Raw genomic sequence first — 22,467 nt, forward strand, 5'->3', positions numbered from 1 at the left:
ACGCAATGCAATTGGTTGACAGAGACATATTGGAACTGATTAGGGGCGGGAAGTAAATGTCATACTCGGTTCTTATTGGTCTAGACGAGTTACTCAGAAGGGGAAGAATGAACTTGGAAGGTTGGTTTGGCAGCACGGTGTGCTCTAGAAAAAAAGGTTGGTTGAAGAATCAGGCTGCATAATATGTACGTACAGTAGTTCAAATTTTGTGCAATTTAGTACCCGCCCATTCCAATATAGACTTTATCCTACGAAGATGATGTTCCTTTGATTGTATATATTTTATACATCATACATGATTACAATTCCTGTATAAAAGTTGTAGTGTACTGTAGTTTGCCGGACATTATTTGAAATTGTAAAAAAAAACGCTAAAAAGCGGAAATGCGCGAAGTTTAACGCGCATGCGCACGTTACGCATTTATCAATACGAACGTATACAAATAATAATAAATTTCATGTATATAAATCGTATACATAAAAAGTATATACGATTCAGGATTACGTTTGCTGGTTTGCCGTAATCGGCGGCAACATTGTCGTGTTTTACCAGCAGTTTCGACGAACTGGGTTTGAGCCAAAATAGTCGTTGGAAGATTGGTCCACTTTTTTTCTCGTATAGAAGTGGTAGTACACCGTACATTATTTGAAATGATAAAAAACGTATAAGTTGACAGGTAATAAGGACCGGCGAAACTAAACTATTCGAACTATTGGCCATGTCAACGTGGAATAAATGATAAAAAATGAATGCATGCAAGCTATCAGGACGAACGGATATGCATAACAACAACAAAAACAAATTCGGGAACAACTCTCCACATTTTATTCCTCTCACTGCACTTCGAGTGTTTATCACAAAAAAATAAAATAAAACGAAGGTACAATAAATAAATTACCAGCTGTGAACAGATACGAAAAGTGGAATGTTTTCAGTGAATCATTCAACTCAAGATATGTAATTTTGCCTCAGAGTAACGCACATACAAATGTACCACCCACCCCCAAATAAAGTGCATTCGTAAAACTCTGCAGTCTCAAATGTGTCACACTAGTGTAAACACCATTGTGTTCTAAAAGGCCTGAAAATGGTGACTATAGCAGTAAAACATTACACTTATTTTTTTATTAATAAACTTACTAAGGGACCTAAAAAGATGTCAGTACATAACAGAACCTCATCTGGATCCGTACAATATTTTCAAGAGAAACCTTTGCTAATAATAACCCCTAGGTCTAGGAAAATGACCACATAACGACAAAAAACACAAGTAAAAATAGCGTTTTAGTTTAATACTGCTAACACTTGGTCATTTGACATATAAATGCATATGAAGTAACTCAGGCAGCGTTCTACACCACATAAAGGTCCGTTTTGTCTTGGTTGCAGTTTGTGATTGCACATTTCAGTAAATCAAGTTGGAACCACAGGGTGTCAGTCAAGTACTACTGTATTAAACTAAAAACTGCATGAACCCCTTTCTGCACTGCGCTTTTTTAAACCGGTGAGAATACAAAAATGACGTATACCATGACACGTGGATCACAAATGTGTCTCAAAATCAATGAATGCCTTAAAATAGACAAACTATTTTGTTCATGACCCATTGATGTGCGAGCGTCTTGTGCCCTCCACATTTTGGTTTTCTACATGAATGAAACTTCCCTGACATTAACTACCTCTGTAGTCGTTTGGAAGATCAAATAGAATTGTTTTTAAGTCATACAATGGACCGTGTGGTCTATGATAATATGTTTGAATGTTTAAAAATAAAACTAATATTTTAAGCAATTCAAAACTGAAGTCATTTTTGTCCGGCATCGTGCAGAGTTTGCATCATGTAAGCTGGCAAGCTACTGTTATGACTTAAATGGAGATGAATGCGATCATTGCTCTTTCTGGTTGACAATATACACTAAAACGCCACATGTAACCAGCCATCTTATTTTGGCTACCATACACCACCATATCTTTTATTATATAAAACCTTATTTCATATTAGACCACCCTTTGTTATCCATTGAGCCCTTTTTTTGGCAAATGTCTGTTGTCTATCTGTTTTGGGCTCAAATCAACACATTTGTTGTTGCAGGTGCTCATTTCCTAATGTATGTTTATTTATGTATTAAGGAAGGGTACACAAATACCAAGCCAGGGGAAGAAGAGAGGGGAATAATCAGAAATTTGGCACTCGCCATCTGTTCAGAACCCCGACAAGTCATTGTTTATCATCCCATTTAGTGAGGTATTTATACAATAAAATGCTTACATATCCAAAAGGTTGCTCAACTCATTCATCATACAAGCAGGATCACGTTAAGGTTAAAAGCTATATTTTTCTGATATTAATTTACAAGATGTCATTTCTCACGGTCAACTTCTGTCATGAAATAATTCACATTTGCTAGCCAATAGCGAGTCTGAGTGAGAAACTGTCACTGACAGCCATTTATTCGGTAATTGAAAATATGACGTAGAGTGCCATTCCCGAATTTGTTCGGGTTTTGTTTTTTCATGCTTGGGCGCCGATAAAGCGCTGGCTATGGCCTCTGGCAATGATTTTTCCTTCCACAAGGGGGCAGCATTTCCCCTTTTTCCATGTAAGTGCTTTATTCCAGCTTCAGCTGTTGTTAAAGCGCTATATAAACCAATATGTATGTAATGTATTGCATTGTATTTGGACAGCCGACCTCATTTCAAGCTCATATAACTCCAAACCCATATAATTTAAGAATTAACTCTTTTTTTCTGATGAAAGAAGGGAGTCTAAGGTTTCTTACACTGCATTGAATGTTTATGAGGTCCTAAAACTCAATATTCTGTGGGTCCTGGAATTTGAATGACAATGACAAAAACCCTGGCAATGGAGTGGACACGTCTGGCAATGAATGAGTTAAAAAGATCTATCATTTAGTCACAATTCTAAACCCTTTTTTGGACTTGTATTATGAATGTATTGAGTAAGGTTCCTGATAAGTGTACATTTTATTTCGTGAAACCATGCCCGTGGATGGTATAATAAACAATGACTTCTCAGTTATGTTACTTAATTTCTGTTGAGTGAAAGAAATTGTTTTGATTCAACAGATTAAACAAATCTAATGCTATTAAATACATGAATTAGTTGTGTATATACGAATATGATATGAATAAACTATAGTGGTCTATCAAGAGATCTTAGGACAGAAATTCCATTAAGATATGGCATGAATCGATGAAAAGGTTTCTTCATCCGCCATCTGTACTTCTTTGAAAGTACAGATGAAGTACAGATGACGGATGAAGAAACCTTTTCATCGATGGACCACTCCTGTACGACTGAGAGCTTTCATAGACATATGGCATGAATGTTACAAGTATTTTAAATTACCCCTGGAAGTGGGTTGGCCTGGCCACCACGTAGCTCTACCACCGACTGGACAGCATTTTAGCACGACAGCAAACCAGCGTGAACAATCGAGAATTTACATGTCCCCATCGTTGAGTTCGGTATGCGAACGCGACCTGTAACACAAGCAGTTCATTTTTATTCATCGGCAACAACAAAGTGAATATGATGGCTGCACTATTGTTTAAATTCCAGTTGTTTGTCGTTGCTGTGTGTTGAGCGTTGTTTGCACTCCTCTGCTTCTCTGTCCCGCAAACATATTTCATAGAGCACGGGGTTATGGATTAAAATGGAGCAATATCAGCTGCTGACATGGTTGCCTCCCGTGGCAATGCCCCCCCGTGTATGTGCATGTGCGTGAAGGCTTCAATCATTGGGGAGGGAATAGGGCTGCGGTGGCCCTCCTGTGAGGGGAAGATAAGCACTGAGCCTCAGCTGTCAGCACCACAGCCACCAAGAAAAGACCCTTACACACACACATACACACACAAAAAACGTGAGAGAGACGCGACACCCGCTGACAGCGCCATCTGCTGGGCCAAAATAAACAGCCGCATGCAGAATAAACGAGCACGGTCATCTCCCGCGTGTTGTTTGATGCAAACATTCCAGAGTGACTGTGCCACAATTGAGGAAAAGGTGTCTTCAGCCGTCAACTGTACTACTTCCAAAGTGTCTGACGTTTTCCCTCATCCTCCTCATCATAACTAAACTTCAACAGCGAACTAAACTCATACTAATGAGGTGATGTCATGATCTGGTTGGCGACCAACGGGGGGCGCTGTCGGCCCCACCTACACCTGCACAGGTGCTGGTCGTCCCGATCAGATTGGCGACCAGCGGGTAGAGATGTCAGCCCTGCCTGCAGCCTCGCAGGTGCTGGTCGTTTAATCATTGACACTTAAAAGGACACCCGGCACGACCATCCGGTGCCGGTTCATTGTTTGTTTGCTGCTTGGTTGCTGCATGCATTGTGTATGTGTTTGTTTAACCTTGGCTGACTTTTACTTTCAGTCTTTTTTGCTACTTTGTATTTTTTCCGTTCAGATGATTTTGATGTTTTACATTTTGTTCCAGCTGACTTTATTTTAATACATTTTCTCAAACAACCTCCTGCTCCCTCCTGCCTGCTTTTTGGGATCCGCACCCGCCATCACCACCTTGCAAACTGTGACAGGTGATACCAGCTCTGATGAGGCAATCAGTGCCAGGGATAGAACATTAGAGCAATCAAGTAGAACAAACAAGGCAATCAAATTGGCAGATTAGAGGTCATCAGATAGAACAAAAAAGAGTTAATCAGATTGGCGTCAGGGAGTAGTCTACTGCTCCCCTAACCTTAGAGCAAGGACCTATTAGAGCAAAGGTCTGGCACATTAGGGGTATATATAGGACCAGAGTTACCAGTACAACTTTAGTTCACTGACAAAGCTCTTTGGATGAGGAGCGAAACGTCCAAACACCTTCCAAAGAAGTAAGTACAAATGACCTTTTCTTCGATGGACCATTCCTGTACGACTGAGAGCCTACACAGACGTGTGCCACAATTGACGACAAAACAGAGCCACTAAATTTGGTCTTCACAGTTTTGATGACTAAAGCACTTTGCGACCTTCTGATACCTACTTTTACATGTACAGTACGGACCATAGGACATGCATCCACATGGACTCACACATAAAGACATCTGATAAAAGTGTTTCACAATACACGAAGAATCTTCTTATTAAAATAGTCCAAAGATAATGCACCTTTATAGTGGATTTTTCTCATCCTGGTGGAAGGTAATGATTGGAATCAATAAATAAGATTTGATAAGCTCTAAAATTGGAATGTACAACGTTCTAAGTGCTTGACTTGTGTCGCATTGTTCATCCAATGAAGGCATTCTACAGTAGTCTGTGGTTTCAGTTCCGCTCAGGGATCACATTTTGGTTGGGCTGCCTTCTCGAGGGATGAACTTGGAGGGCTTTGCGTCACCACGGCCACAAGGCCTCGACTACCGCCCGCCGTGTCAGATCTTCCGGCTGTGACCGCCTGCTTGTCGTCTGCACCCTTGGTCTGCTGCTCTTTGCTCCTGAAGCCCTCCTGGGAGCCCAGCTTGATCGGGCCCAGCACGTTCTTGGCCACGGTAGTCAGCTGGCTGACGAAGCTCGTCTTGTCGCCGGGGGAGACGGGCCGGGACTTACACAGCGACGGTCCGCAGAGGGACGGGGTCACCGCGGTCGGGGAGGGGGAAGGCGAAGGAGAATGCTCCTCCAGAACTTCCAGGCGACATTTGTCTTCCCAGTCCAGGGTTCCCCGGTAGCAGTTGACTTGCCCCAGACCTTGTCTGACTTTGCCCAGACTCAATTGCGGGCCGTGCGGTGGGACCACGGGGGCAAGGATCCGAGTAGGCAGTTTGGGGCTCTTGGAGCTCAAGTCCGAAGTCTTTGAGTCATTGCTTTCAGTTTTTCTCAAGCAGTCCCCTCCACCTGAGGGTTTAAACACTTTCCGTAAAGCCAGTGGACTACCGGTAAGTGTCGCGTTGATGATTTTATCCGGAGTAGCGGCAGAGTTCTTCCGTAAACAAGGACCGTTATGAGTGTCTCCCTCCTGCTTTGGTTGTCTTCCATTTCCCCCAAGGTGTTCTTGAGGTGATTTACAACCGAATAGTAAACTTTTGGCTGCTTTGAGGTCCAGTTGCTTAGGAGTTGGGCGCTGGGAGATCTTCTCTGACCCCTTGCGCCCATCTAAACTTTCCACCGTTTTGGTGGAGTTGCTTGCGGCTACAGTTGTGGTTTCTCCACTTGGTCTTGAACTCAAGGGCTCCGCATGATGCCTTCGCGTCAAGGATGCCTGCAGCGCCGCTGCTTCAACTCGACTCAATCGCTCCAGCACCGACTCGCCTACGACTTCTCGTTCTCGTTCCCTTCCCCTTTCTTTCTCTTCCCTCTCTCTTCCAGCCAGCAGCGTCTCCCTGCTCAGTGGCGATTCTTGCCTGCCTAATCGCCTCGCCGGCTTCAGCACACGAGTTTCTGAGCCCGTGGAAGGCGAGGAGCACGGCAGTGGCGGAGGATGAGGTGGCAAACTCTCACCATCTGTCTCCAGCAGACTCTGCAGGCCAAGTTCACACAGGAAGGCGTCTTTGCGGTACTCGGAATGTTGTACGTCAAGGCTGTGCTTCCTCAACGGACCCCCGAGACCGCCAGTCGTACTAGACTGGGTCAAAGGCGAGCCGAGCTTCTCCGCCGACTGTACGCGTTTCAGAAGCGGCGAGCGTGGGGGCTCTGCACTCTTTGGCCTGGGACGGACCACCGGGGGCGAAGAGTGGATTTTGACAGGGAAGGACTGAGTGGTGTTGGAGCTTCCCACAGTGTGGCCCGGTAAGGGAGGAGGGGAGGACTGGGTGGGAGACGGGGTGTGGGCCAATGGGGACAAAGGGATGTTGCCGGCGGACTTGCAACGGGCAGAGCGGTACTGTCGGTGGAGTTTTGGGGAGAGGCCGTGGAGGGAACTGGGCCGCATATGCTGGGAAGGGGCCGGGGAGTTTGGAGTGCTGGAGGCTGGAGAGCTGCTTTGGGATGAAGCGCCTATTTAGAGAAGAAAAATAAAAAAAACAGGTCACATAAAAAGTCAAGATATAGAACATACCAATTAGGGGTGTCACGAAAAACTTGGAACAACTGATCAAATTAAATGGTTTTCCACTTGGGCTGTCTAATTTAATTTTAGAGTTGAATTTGGAGGAATCCCAAATAATTTGTGCAGTAATGTCAGAGATGTTCGATCGGACACTGTGGACAAAGACTCGAACCCAGAAAGATTGTCTTTCACAGCCGGCAGGAGACACAGCCATTCATGACAGACGCCTGATTTCTTCAGCCCGCTGCCAAGCTATTTATTGAGAGTATATGCAAATTTACGTGATACATTAGTAAAACATAGTTTTCTTGATCAGAATACCACGCCCTTGGAACGTTCGGAGCACAAACAGCTGTAAGCAATAAAACATTGTCTCTTCCACGAACTGATAAATTTGTAACCTGGCTAATGAGCTCTTGCTGTGAAGGAGTTTCAAGTCGTAAATTGCTTCGGTGATAAAGGAGTTTCCAAGGTCCTAAATTCTGTCCAAGGCCAGATCTCCTAGATGAAGATGACACTTTAACTTGCTGTGTCTGTTGACCTCAGATTGACCTCAGGCTATCTGCGCCTTTAGTTTGGTTGGCCAGCTAAGCATGAAACTTTTAAATATAACTTCTTATTCTGTCTAATCTCTATCAACTATGCAAAGGCAAATTCAAACACCGTTTTCTTTAGCAGTTCAGCAGTTATGTTTGACAAGAAACAAATCAAATTCAAGGATTAAAGAAGAGTCTTTCAATCAAAATTGACTTTCTATTTGATGATTCGACATGACAGTAATTTCAAGATTTTACTCAAATATCTGCTACAAGCTTTTTAGATAAAATCAATTGTCATCAATTATAAACAATTACGATTAACTCATTAACTGCCCGACTATATGCAAATATGTGTCATTTTCACTCTAATTGCAGGACTCACAAAAGATTGAGTTTTGGGACTACATAAACATTAAATGCATCATAAGAAACCTTAGACTCTCTTCTTTTATCAGAAAAAAAGGTTGCTGTCGATTTTATTTGGCTCTTGAGTTATCTGCAATGGAAATGGGGGTGGCTGTATAAAAGGCAAATGCTGCCCCCTCGTGGTAGAGGAAAACATTGCCAGAGGTCTGACTGCAGCTTGATACGCACCCTCCCACACAAAAAAAAAAATAATAAAACCAGAACAAATTCGTGAATGGCGCTTCACGTCATACTTTTCAATTCCTGAATACATTTGGAAATGGCAATGAATGAGTTAATTCATTAAAAGTCGCATAATAGCACTAAAATATATGCAGGTCTACAACCTGCCATGTATGTTTTTAGAATGTGGGTGGAAACCGGTATACCCGGGGAAAACCCATACAGGCATGGGGAAAAAACATCAAAACTCCACAAAGGAATACAGGATCTGGAATCGAACCCTGCACCTCTGCACTGCGAGGCAGACGGTCAATGCGTAAATAGGTACATTTGCAATTGATGATCTGCGTCTAGGGTTTCACTGTTATTCTAATCACGTACCCAGGTATGATGGTTCAGCAGTGGAACGGTACCCATGAGTTGGGGAGCGGGCAGAGAGGCTGTGAGTCGGCGAGCCGGGAAGACTCTCGCTGGAGGACAGCGAGCGGTTCAAAGAGGATAAACTGCGGCTGGTGTGGAGGAGATTGGACTGCTTGGTGATCTTGCGGAACAGCGAGCTTCGTTTCTTACTGTGTCATGTCAAGGGAGAACAGAAATATATACCAATGATTTACTCATTCTCTGCCATTCACAAATGTATTTATTTTCAATGCCATTTCTCCCGGTCAACTTCTGTCATGGAATGATTGGCATTTGCTAGCCAATAGCGAATCTGAGTGAGAAACTGTCACTGACAGCCATATCACGATTCACATCACATTAATTGAAATCATATTTAACTCATTCACTGTCAGTGACAAATTTATTTACACATTTATATAATATAATAATTGAAAATATGAGTGCCATTCCCAAATTTGTTCGGGTTTTGTTTTTTTCATCCTTGGGTGCCAATAAAGTGCTGGCCATGACCTCTGGCAATGTTTTTTTTTCCTTTCCATGAGGGGGCAGCATTTCCCTTTTTTCCATGTTAGCGCTTTGTTCCAGCTTCAGCTGTTGTTAAAGCGCTATATAAACCAATACGTACAGTATGTATTGCATTGTATTTTGGACACCCACCCTCATTTCAAACTCAGCTAACTCCAGACCCATATCATTTAGGAATTAACTCGTTTTTCTGATGAAAGTCGAAGGTTTCTTACGCTGCATTGAATGTTGATGTAGTCTTAAAGGACAACCGACACCATTGTTTTGTTTCCTAACTGACATCAGAAAAAATGTTTTATAGCATCTAAAATACCCAAAACACGCAGGCTGACATTTTTAGTCAAATGCAATAAAAATGACTTAAAGTGTCCCAAAACTACTTCAAAATGACCTCAGAAAGTTTCAGTTTCAGAAGGTCCCGCCCCCTTGTACGTGACGTCACGCCAGGATGTCTTTCCTTGCTCTAGAATCAAAATAATGGCTTCAGATTCGGAGAAGATGCTTTCTTGTTACTCATCCAGTTATGAATATGATTCAAATATTTCTGAAGAGGAAAGCATAAATGTTTGCAATCGATTAAAGAAGTCCTCCCATATCAATTCGAGCAGTGAGGACTCCAAAGTAGCGTACCAGAAAATGCACAAGATGGCGTCCAAACTCCATTGGAAATGGGATGGTTTGTCTGCTGGGAATTTGTGTCAACTTGTGTCAAATAGTAGTCTTGGTGTAACACACAACGATTCAATATCGCATTATGTATGTGTTTTCCTTCTAATTTTTCCATCAACACGGATCAACACGAAGTTTTCAGACCAAACAAAGTATCCAAAATGCATTGTGTGTCACTTTCTCGGTCAAGGGCGTTCCAAACGTGACGTCACGTCGGGCATCGTCATCAACTCGAAAACAAGACTTCCTGAATATTCAGCGCGAGTCTTAAAACGTAAAATATAGCTATATGCCGTGGAATCTTTGTAAAATACGCTCAGTTGAAGTCATTTAAAGTGATTTTACAAATTATAGACACAACTTGTCCAGAGTTGTCGGTTGTCCTTTAAAACTCAATATTCTGTGGGTCATGGAATTCGAGTGACAATGACAAAAACCCTAGCACTGGAGTGGACACATTTTTACACGTCTGGCAGTGAATGAGTTAAATTAACCATCAGGGAAAAATATATGGGTCAAAACAACACATGTGTATCATAATACTACTAGAAGACAGCAATGACATGGCAGATTGTACCTATCCTGGCCGTCCTTGGCCATGGTCCTCTTATGCCTCCGGGCCATCTTACACTTATAACTGGCTTTGCGGGCCGGGCCCACTTTAATGGAGGTGTTCTCGAACGGTGTGGTCGTTACCGTCACTTTGTTGCCGCTCTATGTGGGTGAGAACCAATAAATGATTACAGCACTTTATACTTAACCCAGAGATGTGAAATTAATCGATCACAAGCAAGAGCTATTGAATTGGAGTCATTAAAATGCCACGCACTATAAACACCAGCACGTTCAGCAAATAAATATAAGCAACGTAATAACAATGCAAATCTACCTTGAGGATAAGTTCAACCACCTCGGTGTGGACCAGACCGTGAACCGGCTCTCCGTTCACATGAGTGATGAGGTCGCCTGCACACAAACCAGCTTCTTGGGCCGGACCACCTTCCTCCACATGCTGACGACACAAATGAGACTTACCAATCGCTCAAATACTTCAATTGAAGACATCTGTATGTGATGATAGAAGTGCAAGATGGCGCTCGAGTAGGCAACCGTCGGCTCTCGTGAGCCATGCAATTTTTTTCTTGTTTTTGTGTTGTCTTTGTATTCTTTTGTCACTTTGTGATGTTGTGCGTCATGTGGATTGGATGTGGATTGCTTTTGTAGCAATTTTGGTAACGACAGTCATTCAGGAGGCGACTGCTGAGTGGTTGCACCTTTTGGGCAGCACAAATATACCAGCACTGTTTTTGATTGGGATGAATGTCAGTCAGAGCCATTTGACAGCTCAGCGATTGTGATTTTTGCGCCTGTAATGGGCAGCATTTTTTGCAGCCCTGCTTTGTATAGCGGGAAGGTCGGTGCTGTTGGAGAGTCTGCGGCTAGAAAGCAGCGTCAGCGCAGAGCGCCGATGCGTATCTGGAACTGTCGCGGCTTGGAATTGAAGCGGATTTATGTGGGACAGGAGATGTGAGATCTCTTTTGCTACAGCTTCTTGTTTGCTTTCAAAACTTAGCTTGTAGCAGACGTACATATTCCACCATGATGTCCCTGATTCACTGGTGAAAAGGACGCTTTGATCCTCTCGTCCTTCATCTAGAACTGCTTCATATGGCAAAGAGGGTGCACAAAGTGCTTGCATTGAATGACTTTTTGTGTTTGTGTGTTGTTATATTATTTGTTATTTTGTTTTTTTCTTCTTTTCACTACAATATGGCACAGTGAGTGTGGCTGCCTTGACAGCAGGTCCTGTATTATGTTTTTTTACTTCTTCCTTTCCTTTCCTTTTCCTTTCATCACTTTGCTGCTGTGAAATGTAAATGTATCCAGTGTGACTAATAAAGGCAAATTTTATCTAATCTAATCTAATCTAACCTAATCTCATCTAATCTAATCAGTCATGACCCGTTTTCACAGGATCAGATATAAAATAAGGGTGTGCAAATTTATGTGTTCCAAGATTATTGACACAGACAAAAGTGGCCCAGGTCACTCACAGACGCCGTTAAAAAAGGTGGATGCAAATTATTTTCCTTGCCTGTCCCTTATTGTGCCTTGCATTGGTGAATATTAATGACATCAATAAATCACAAAATATCTTCAGGCTAAACAGGAAGTTGGTGCTCTATTGAGACAAAATTGATTTATGAAAGTGACCACTCCCTTCTTACCCAGACAATATGATGCACGCTGTAGATATCGCTGTCTCCAATGTAAACCCGGATAGCCCTAAGGGTGAAACCGTATTTCTTTCCCGAGCGATGGATGGTGATGGGCGAGCGCATCACGTTGACAGTAGGAAAGAAGTCTCGACTGGGTGAAGAGTCGCGAGATGAAGGATTGGACGAGAAGGAGTGGGGGGACATGGGACTGGCCAATGGAGAGAAGCCACCGTGCTGCTCCACTGAAAGAGGCGGAGTTAAGAGACAGCAATGGCTGGTTCAATCTCTGCTTATCACAAGGCGTTGATGGCATTCAGAGACAAAGATGCGTTTGTAGAAAAAAAATGATTGGAAGAATAATTAACCTATTTTCCAGATTATAAAGTGCAACGTCAATGAATGACATATTTAAAAACGTTTTCCAGATGAAAACTGAATTACCATATTATCCGGCGTATAAGGCGCACCCCCAATGAATGGTGTATTTTCAAACTTTTTCCAGATACAGACGCTTCCCTGCTTATGAACATTCAAGTTACGAACAACGGTACATACAAATATTTTTGTAGTAACATATATAGTATTCTCTCCAGTTGTACATGTACATATCTTTATAGAGCATATATTTTATTAAATGTTTATTACTATTTGATTCTAGTTGACAGAAATCCCAGCAGACAAATCAGCCCATTTCCAACGGAGCTTGGGCGCCATCTTGTGCATTTTCTGGGCGCTACATTGGAGTCCAGATGCCTCAAAATGAGACGGAAGGACTTCTTTAATCGATTACAAACATTTATGCTTTCCTCTTCAGAACTATTTGAATCATATTCTGTATGAGTAACAAGAAAGCATCTTCTCCGAATCTGAAGCCATTGTTTTGAAGTCACAAAAAAGGGGGCGGGACCTTCTGAAACTGAAACTTTCTGAGGTCATTTTGAAGTAGTTTTGGGACACTTTAAGTCATTTTTATTGGTGTTTTGCATTTGACTAAAAATATCAGCCTGCCTGTTTTGGGTATTTTAGATGCTATAAAACGTTTTTCTGATGTCAGTTAGGAAACAAAAAAATTGTGTCGGTTGTCCTTTAAATGTATAAATGAAATGTATTATTATTATTATTATTATTATTATTATTATTATTATTGGGCGGCCCGGTAGTCGAGTGGTTAGCACACCGGCTTCACAGTGCAGAGGTCGCCGGTTCGCGTCCTGGTCCGGCCTCCCTGTGTGGAGTTTGCATGTTCTCCCCGGACCCGCGTGGGTTTTCTCCGGGTCCTCCGGTTTCCTCCCACACTCCAAAAACATGCATGGCAGGCAGATTGACCACTCCAAATTGTCCCTAGGTGTGAGTGTGAGAGTGACTGTTGTACGTCTTTGTGTGCCCTGCGATTGGCTGGCAACCAATTCAGGGTGTCCCCCGCCTCGTGCCCGAAGACAGCTGAGATAGGCTCCAGCAACCCCCGCGACCCTAATGAGGAATAAGCGGTACGGAAAATGAGATGAGATTATTATTATTATAAACATACATTCCATGCAAAATATAGCACAAAACAACTTATGAACGGATTCATCTTACACACGACCATTCGGAACATATCTTGTTCGTAATACGGAGAGCGTCTGTATAAGGCGCAATGGACTATGAGGCGTATCTTCAATAAATGAAAAAGTTTTCCAAATATAATATATAACTATAAACCTATAAAAGTTTTCCAAATATAAGGCACACCACATCATAAGGTGCTATAGTAGAGTCTGGGGGTATGCTCTACTTCTATAGGGGGGAAATGGAGTCGGTGGTTGCAAGCTGTTGTGACTTAATATTACTTGACATATACGATGCACCTGCGTATAAGGCGCAGGGTTATGTTTGGAAGAAAATCAAGGCTTTTGGGTGTGCCTTATACACCAGAAAATATAGTATAAGGCACATGGTCAGCGTTTGAAAAAATGTACGTTATTTTAAGTGCGTCTTATAAAACAGAAAATACGGTAAGTGAACAGGATGGTTTTTCATTGCCAACATCACTTCCCCTTTATCCATCACCCTTACCAGATGGTATGATGACAGACAGCGCAGTGGCCGAGGCGGATTTGATGACCTTGTTTCCAGCTCTGGAGTTGCGTTTCTCCCCATCTCCAGACAAATGCGGGTGGCGTGCCCTCCGGAGTACCAGGTCATTGGTAGCCCGGGCCCCCAGAGGGTCATAGAGAGGCATCATCACATCGCGACCGACTGTAGCAGGAGCTGGACCCAATGTGTTCATGCTCACAACTCCGGGTGTCTCTCCTTGCTTGGGCGACTTGTCTGGAAAGAATCACATTCAAAGTCCTGGGAAATGTGCTTATAAGTAGATAAGACTCATTCCTGAACCCACCTGCTCCGTTGATCTCTTTTAAACTGTTCCTCGACTCCCAGTGGTGTGTTGACGGAACGCCGGTCCCATCTAGGGAGGTTCCCCGGACCCTGATGGGAGTTGGCTTGGACACAAAGTCCGTTTCGCCCTCGATGGGGGAGGCAAAGCGATGCGTGTCCATCAGTGTGGAGAAGCGTCGCCGCGCACCCAAAGGAGGACTTGCGTCACCCTCCATGTAGAGCGACTCGGAGCAGGAAAGACGCTTCCTGAAAACAGAGAAGACAGTCAAAGCTTTTTGCTTCCTTTGTTCCTATTTGTGGTTCATTCTAGATACTTCATTATCTTTACACTCTCAGATAAATAACATCACCCGATCTGCACGTACAAATAAAATGTATTATTAGTATTCTTTTTAATAATAATAATAATAATAAATAATAATAATAATAATAATAATAATAATAATAATAATAATAATAATAATAATAATAATGTTATTAACAAATTTGGGAATGGCGCTGCTTGTCATATTTTCAATTCCCAAATAAATTCAGGAATGGCAGCGAATGAGTTCAGGACTAAAATACATTGATGGGATCTAATTGCAAACTCGATCTGTTGCATGTGCACTCTTATCTCTCATGGACAAAAACCAGCAGGTCGCCGCAGCGTGACAAGCATAGATAGAGCGGCACTGCGGAATTATATTTAATAACTCCCGGGATCAGCTTGCATTTATCATCTCGCTAGGCTAAAAATGGAAACCCTGCGGTGGTGAGAAGTCGCTTTGATTTTCTCTTTGATACCAATGTGGCAGAAGATGGGCGAAGGTGTCACATCTGCCGATGATCAAGTACAGCGATACCTTGGCTTACAAAGTTAATTTGTTCCCAGACAGAGTGTGTAAGGCGAAAGGTGTGTATCGCAAAAAATAATTCCCCAAAGGAAACCATTAAAGTGAGAATAATCCGTTCCCAGGTCCCCATAAAACATAATTTTCTACTTTCAATTTTTTTAAGCCTTAAAATTACACAAAATATACCTTATTTTATGTATAATAAATGTGCTATGGTATTATAATTAAAGATATAAACTGTACAGTATAATAAAGTCGTTTTATTTGCCTTTGTGATGGTCGTTGATGGCTTGATAGAATGGAGTGGCCGGTTTCATCATCATTAAACACTTGATGAGGAACGTAGCCTTCTTTCACCATCTTGAGGAATGATCCCTTGTAGGTGCTTTCTCTGTGATAATTTTATCTAGTTCCGCATCAATTGTGTTCTGTTTCTGGGTTGATAGCTTTTGCATCAAGTGTACAGATGGCTTGTGCAGGTTGTTTGTCGAGCCTGATTGATGGGATATTTTAACCTTGCAGTCCACACTCTGCCTTTGAACTATCAACGTTCAAACGACTCCAAATGTCACTGTTTTCTATTCATTTTGTCATTCTCTCTCTGTCGTATGCCAGTCTCTTTAATGTTTAAAGCACCTCCCCTCACTGCTGCGTTCTTGACCAATCACGTGGCTATAACCGAAGACTGGGGGCGAGGAATAGAGGACAAAAAATGTCAGGTGCCATTTTCTTTTTTGGAGAATGGCTTCACTCTCTCTGTGTCTGTAAACCCCACCACCTCACGGCTGTGTTCTTGACCAATCACGTGGCTTTAACCGACGACTGGGGCAGGGAAAAGAGGACCAAAACAAGCCGGCTGCCATTTTCTTGTTAGGAGAACGGGCTCGTTCGCGAACGACACATCAGTCATTGTGGCAGCTCCGTGTGTATCCCGAAAAATAGTTCGTATGCCAAGGTAAAATGTTAATAAATTTAACGTTCCTAAACCGAAAAGTTCGTAAGCCAAAGGGTTCGTAAACCGAGGTATCACTGTATGACTGAAGCCCTCAGAGTTCTTTGCAAAAACTCCCTTGTGGATTTTTAGCGTGACAAGCTGACTGATTTGGTTTTAGTTAACACAACCCAGAAAAGAAACAACCACCTCTCTCACTTTGTTTGTGAACTCACGCATGACTTTACCAAAAGCGATGGTGGAGTTGAGCTTCAGTGAGGCTAAAAGTCACCATCCAGTCAGACAATATCAACCAAGATCCAGAACTTACATTTCAGGAGATCCAGTCCTCCAACTCTTGTCCCGCATGCTGAAGCTTCCCAGGCTCTCTCTCTTCGACACCTTGTCCTCCCTTGAGGTCTTGTGCTCCCGACGGGATACGGAGGTGGAAACTTTCTGCTCCAGTTGAGAAAGATGTTCCATGCTGCTGTACACCTTTAAGAGATATGACAACAACATGTTTGGATGATCATGTAATGTCCGTGTTATTGGAATGTCAGTGGCTGGGACATATTAAAACACAGGAGGCTGTTTTTGGGCTTTGGGGAAATTACGTTAAAATGATTGTTCGTTTTAACCATTTGTGATAAAATGGCCACCAAGTCCGATGTACAATACATTATGAATGAAATCTAAAAACAAGAACATGTCATACGGTATAAACATGTCAATTGCAAATACGTGCATATGAAGGAAAAATAATTTGGTTTGGCCATGTGAGTTACAACAGCGAGGACAACAACGTACAGAGTCCATCAGGAGTGTTGCTAAGCAACGGGGGGGAATCCTGCGCTGTAGATCGAGTTCATAATCAAGATCACGGCAACAGTTAGCTTCTCAGGTTTCATCGCAACTAACACCTCTTGAATATTTTGTGTGTAAAATCTGGTCATTATAACAAAGTTATAGCTCACTATCTTTTCACTCCCATATAAATAACATAACTCGGTCTGCATATTTCCACCTCCGTAATATCAATCGTCCCCGTCCCTCTCTCACCCCTCACACCACTGCTATCCTTATCCATTCTCGTCACCTGCCGTATCGATTATTGTAACTCACTTCTTTTTGGGGTCTATAAAAAAATTTCTCCATAAACTCCAACTAGTCCAAAATTCCTCAGCCCGGATCATCACTAAAACCCCATCCTTTCACCACATCACTCGTGTCCTCCAGCAGCTTCACTGGCTCCCTGTTAAACTTCATATTGATTTCAAGATACTTCTGTTTACATTTAAAGCCATCCATAACCTTGCTCCCCCTATCTGTCTCACCTACTTCAAATCTCCATTCCCTCTCGGGCCCTCGGATCCTCATCCACCATCCACCTCTGTATGCCCTCTGCCCGTCTCACCACGATGGGGTGCAGAGCTTTCAGCCGCTCTGCTCCCAAACTCTGGAACTCACTTCCACCCAACATCCGTCATATTGACTCCCTTCCTACTTTCAAATCTCACCTCAAAACCCACCTGTTTAAACTTGCTTTCATGGTCTAGTTTAATCTGCTATTTTATTCTTTATTGTTATTGTGAAATGGAGACTTGGAAATATGAATGATATCAGGATGAAGGGTGTAGGTTGCAACGAAGTTGGATTATGTTGGGTCATCTACAATGTAAAACCTTTCCATGATCACGTGATTCTTCATGTATGATTCAAAATAAAATTTCGGCCAATGAAACCATGAACCAAACATAAACAGATATTACTATTCCCAACCTTACTTTGAACAGTTTCCTGCTGTCAAATCACATTGAAGGAGGTAAAAGTGTCATCTTCAGACTAATAAAACCAGTGCTCCACAAGCGACCAAACATTCGCACATCTTATTACCTGCCAACGAAATGTGTGCGGGGGAGGACAACAAGAGGAAGAGCTCAATCAAGAGAAACTGGAAGGGACTTTTTCGCTTCACCATGGTAACAAGGAACAGCTGAAGACTTGGCAGCAAAGTGATGGTTGACAGCCAGAATGGTGGCACATTTCATCGACATATATGGAAGGAGTGCTTACTTTTTCACTTGTAATGGAAATTCTGGTGCGTGTGTAGTTTAAATCTTTCCATGGAGAGTGATTTTAAAGTGGTCCTAAAAATCGGAGCTGTTATTCAATCCTATTTCTTTCAACAATGTAAGTCTCATGTATGAAAGATCGATACAATGAATGACAGCGGGAAAAAATGCCATGCATTACTAAACAATGAGGTTCAGAGGAAATCAAGTATGGGTGATAAGATCTTGATAAACGATTCAATTACAGTGAGACCTCATTTGTGTTTCTGTACTACAGGTAGCTATGCTGCAAAGAGGATTGAAAGAATAAAAGACAGTGTGGAAAAGCTCAGAAAGATATATGGTAGAGGTTGACAGCAGATTGTGACCTTGCTGAAACGTGGGGAGCAGGAAGAAAATTGTCTGATCTCCACCGGCTCGTCATCGTTGGTGTCATCCCCGTCGTACGTGTTGATGTGATGGTAACGATCCGATCGTGCTGGCAAAGGTATTAAAAATAGATGAGGCGTCACTTGAGCGTGTGAAAGAATCACTGCATGTCTTTATATTATTAAGATGTAGCGTACCATCAAAATAGCTGGTGTCCTCCTCCGACTCCAGGTGTGGGACGAACTCGGCTTTCTGTCGCAGCAAACTGTTCCAGTCAAGCTCCGTGAAAAATGGGTGCTCCTTCACTTCAAATGCTCCACCTAACGCAACCCCCCCACACACACACACATCGTGAGGAAATGTGCTCTTGTAAAATGGCTACAAGTGGAGGAGGTGGTACAAGAGTCAGCACCTGTGCCCAGCCTGACAAGAGGGTTGGTCTGCAGAAGGGCCGAGATGAGAGCTTGGGCCTCCTCAGGTAAGGCATCGTCTCCGTCGGGCCAAACCATATTATCTAACAGAACAAGACCAAACGTACATAACAGATAATCTGAATCAAATATAATTGTAAAAGTCAAAAGGGACATCTGTCAAACACCTGGCAGGAGTTTCACAGGAATTGACAGGAAAATTAAAATCACTTAAAGGACAAACGACGCCTCCGGACAAGTTGTGTCCATAATTTGTAAAATCACTTGAAATGTCTTCTACTGAGCGTATTTTACAAAGATTCCACCACATATAGCTATAGTTTACGTTTTAAGACTCACGCTGTATATTCAGGAAGTCTTGTTTTCGAGTTGATGGCGATGCCTGACGTGACGTCACGTCAGGAACGCCCCTGACCGAGAAAGCGACACACAATGCATTTTGGGTACTTTGTTTGGTCTGAAAACTTCGTGTTGATCCGTGTTGATGGCAAAATTAGAAGGAAAACACAGAAATAACGTGATGGGGAATCGTTGTGTGTTGCACCAAGACTATTATTTGATACTAGTTGACACAAATTCCCAGCAGTCAAATCAGCCCATTTCCAACAGAGCTTAGGCGCCATCTTGTGCATTTTCTGGGACGCTACTTTGGAGTCCAGACGCCTCAAAATGATACGGAAGGACTTCTTTAATCGATTGCAAACATTTATGCTTTCCTCTTCAGAACTATTTGAATCATATTCATAACTGGATGAGTAACAAGAAAGCATCTTCTCCGAATCTGAAGCCATTGTTTTGATTCTCGAGCAAGGCAAGACGTCTTAGTGTGATGTCATGAACCAGGGGGCGGGACCTTCTGAAAGTCGCCATCCCAATGACATTTTGAAGTAGTTTTGGGACACCTTAACTCATTTTTATTGGTGTTTTGCATTTGACTGAAAATATCAGCCTGCATGTTTTGGGTATTTTAGATGCTATAAAACGTTTTTCTGATGTCAGTTAGGAAACAAAAAAATGGTGTCAGTCATCCTTTAAATAAATTGAACCAATCTGATGGAGATTGTATCTTCTCACCAGTGATGACCTGTCCAAAGAGCTCCTCAGGAGTGTCTCCAAAGAAAGGCACACAACCCACAAGGAACTCATAGAGGATGATGCCCATAGCCCACCAATCTACCGGCTTGCCATAGCCTTGACGGAGAATTACCTCTGGGGCGATGTACTCAGGGGTCCCACAAACCTGAGGGATGAAGAAAGTGGTAAAAAAAGATGGAGGAAGGGGAAAAAAAACAATGAGGAGTCTGAGTAAAAAATCTGGCTTGTTAAATTTCTATGCGAAAGGTTGCCAGGGGGGCTCATACATCACAGTGACTGATCACAACGACAATCATTTAAAAAGAGTCTAAACAATAGCTATAATGGAATTGCCACAAAGATGGGAAGCATCATGCTTCACTGGTTCGAGAACCATCGTTTTTGTGAAGATGAATGACTTTGCTGGAACACTCGGCATGGTGGGATGCACGGCTGTAAAAGATGGAACGATTCCTTGATTGCCATTTGCCCCGGCATCAATCCAACATCCTGATTTTTTTTCCTCCTGATTTCATCTCATTGTCCTGCTCGTGAAGGAGACAGGGAGAAAAGTACCTGCTTATCAAGGAACTCTCTTGCGTCTTTCTCAATGTGTCCTTCGTACAGATTGGTGGTGAGGCTCATCAGGCCCATTTTGGACAAGCCAAAGTCTGTCAACTTGATGTGGCCCATGGAGGTGATTAACAGACTACAATTGGAGAGACAATAGTGTGTGTCATTAGACATCCATAGCATGCAGTGGCTTGTATTTATATATAGCCAGTATTACTGTCCAATATGAATACTTTTGGAAAACAATGAAAATATGCATTATTGTCATGGATTGCTCGTGTGTGGTAATCTTCATTTGGATTATAAAGTAACACCTCAGCTCACAAATTTAATTGGTTCCCAAAAAGGGTGTGTAAGGCGAAAAGTTGGTCTGCCGAACATTTATTTTCTATAAGAAACCATTAAAATGACAATAATCCGTTCCCAGGTCCCCATTAAACATAATTTTCTACTAATAAGCCTTAAAACTACACAAAATATACCTTATTTTATGTATAATAAATGTGCAATTGTATTGTAATTAGAGAAATAAACAGTACGGTATAATAAAGTCATTTTATTTACCTTTGTAATGGTCGTTGATGTATTTTCCTCTTGATGATATCCGAGTGAAGTTGCTGTGCTTTCTCAGCGATAATACCCTCACTCACATGGTCCCCTTCAAGCTGCTTTTCTTTAATCCAAATCAACAGAAGTTTTTCGACCTCTTCTATTGCCTGAGACCGTTGCTTAGACAACACAAAAACACCCTTAGCCACACATAGCAATGGTCGACTTAGCGGACTGGTACTGGGACGCTAAGTCACACAAACGCACACCTCGTTCATATTTTTTGATAATCTTCTTCTGCTCAACCGTAATTTTCTTTTATGTCCTCTTCGGTTTAACACTAGCATATGGTGGGGTCTTTTTCGGTGCCATAATAGCAAGATTACTCCACTCGATAACAGACCACGTCTGCACTCAAAGAAAGGGTCTGACGAAAACTAGTCCGCCAGCCACTGTGGCGCTTTGTGGTTTGGTTTGTCGGCCCACACACTAGTTCGTCAGCCAAGACTACATGCTCACGAATGTAATGTTCGTGAGGCGAAAACTTCACGACCCAAAGCGTTCCTAAGCTGAGGTATCACTGTACAGTATAATAAAATATATATATATATATATATATATATATATATATATATATATATATATATATATATATATATATATATATATATATATATGTTTTGATTTTAAAAAATGATTACATCTGTGTTCATATGAAAACGCTTGCCGTAAATGGGTTAATTGAAAAATCGATCAGGAAATCGATCACCAATTAGTTTTGGGAATGGTTGAATCATTTCGATACCTAATTTAAAATAGCACAAATGCTTTATAATGTCAGCTTCTCAACGGTAAATATTGTTGGGTGCTCATCATCCTTCATGAAAGCTGACTGAATAAAATATTTGCATTTAAGTTTATGTAATTTCTGCACTATCAATTAAAAAAAACATTATTCGATAAGGGGATGGAAATCCCAAAATTATTATTTTTAAAAATCTGGTTCATTTATTAACCTACAAAATGTGTGCACACAACATTCAATAATGTTTCAATGATGGTCACACTTCTGATCCGCTGGTATTGCCTTGTGTGTTTGTTTTGTGTTTCACTACCACATTTTCAACATAGCAGACATAAAATTACATTGAGGACTAACTTGTCTGGCTTCAGGTCTCTGTGAACGATGCCGTAGTTGTGCAAGTACTCCAGGGCCAAGACGGTCTCAGCAAAGTACATCCTGGCGAGCTCCAAAGGAAGAGCTCCAATGTTCTTGAGCAAGGTGGCGCAGTCACCAC

At 42.2% G+C, this 22,467-nt stretch overlaps 1 protein-coding gene across 3 annotated transcripts in view; it reads right to left on the reverse strand.

The window, feature by feature from the left end:
• Nucleotides 1–809: 809 nt before the first annotated feature.
• Nucleotides 810–22,467, reverse strand: part of mast1a (microtubule associated serine/threonine kinase 1a) — a 73,309-nt gene continuing 51,651 nt past the window's right edge. For all 3 annotated transcript variants that reach the window (XM_089007130.1, XM_089007129.1, XM_089007131.1), the window contains 14 exons: nucleotides 22,329–22,467; nucleotides 20,624–20,756; nucleotides 20,048–20,213; nucleotides 18,955–19,056; nucleotides 18,740–18,862; nucleotides 18,542–18,651; nucleotides 16,433–16,596; nucleotides 14,336–14,580; nucleotides 14,011–14,265; nucleotides 11,965–12,197; nucleotides 10,626–10,748; nucleotides 10,314–10,450; nucleotides 8,522–8,709; nucleotides 810–6,961 (listed from right to left, as the gene is read on the reverse strand). In XM_089007130.1, coding sequence (XP_088863256.1) covers nucleotides 5,307–6,961; nucleotides 8,522–8,709; nucleotides 10,314–10,450; nucleotides 10,626–10,748; nucleotides 11,965–12,197; nucleotides 14,011–14,265; nucleotides 14,336–14,580; nucleotides 16,433–16,596; nucleotides 18,542–18,651; nucleotides 18,740–18,862; nucleotides 18,955–19,056; nucleotides 20,048–20,213; nucleotides 20,624–20,756; nucleotides 22,329–22,467 — 3,773 coding nt within the window. In that variant the 3' untranslated portion in view covers nucleotides 810–5,306. The remainder of the gene's footprint in view (nucleotides 6,962–8,521; nucleotides 8,710–10,313; nucleotides 10,451–10,625; nucleotides 10,749–11,964; nucleotides 12,198–14,010; nucleotides 14,266–14,335; nucleotides 14,581–16,432; nucleotides 16,597–18,541; nucleotides 18,652–18,739; nucleotides 18,863–18,954; nucleotides 19,057–20,047; nucleotides 20,214–20,623; nucleotides 20,757–22,328) is intronic.

This window comes from Hippocampus bargibanti, linkage group LG10, assembly GCF_051943395.1.
Source record: "Hippocampus bargibanti isolate YZ-2025 linkage group LG10, ASM5194339v1, whole genome shotgun sequence".
NCBI classification, from domain to species: Eukaryota; Metazoa; Chordata; class Actinopteri; order Syngnathiformes; family Syngnathidae; genus Hippocampus; species Hippocampus bargibanti.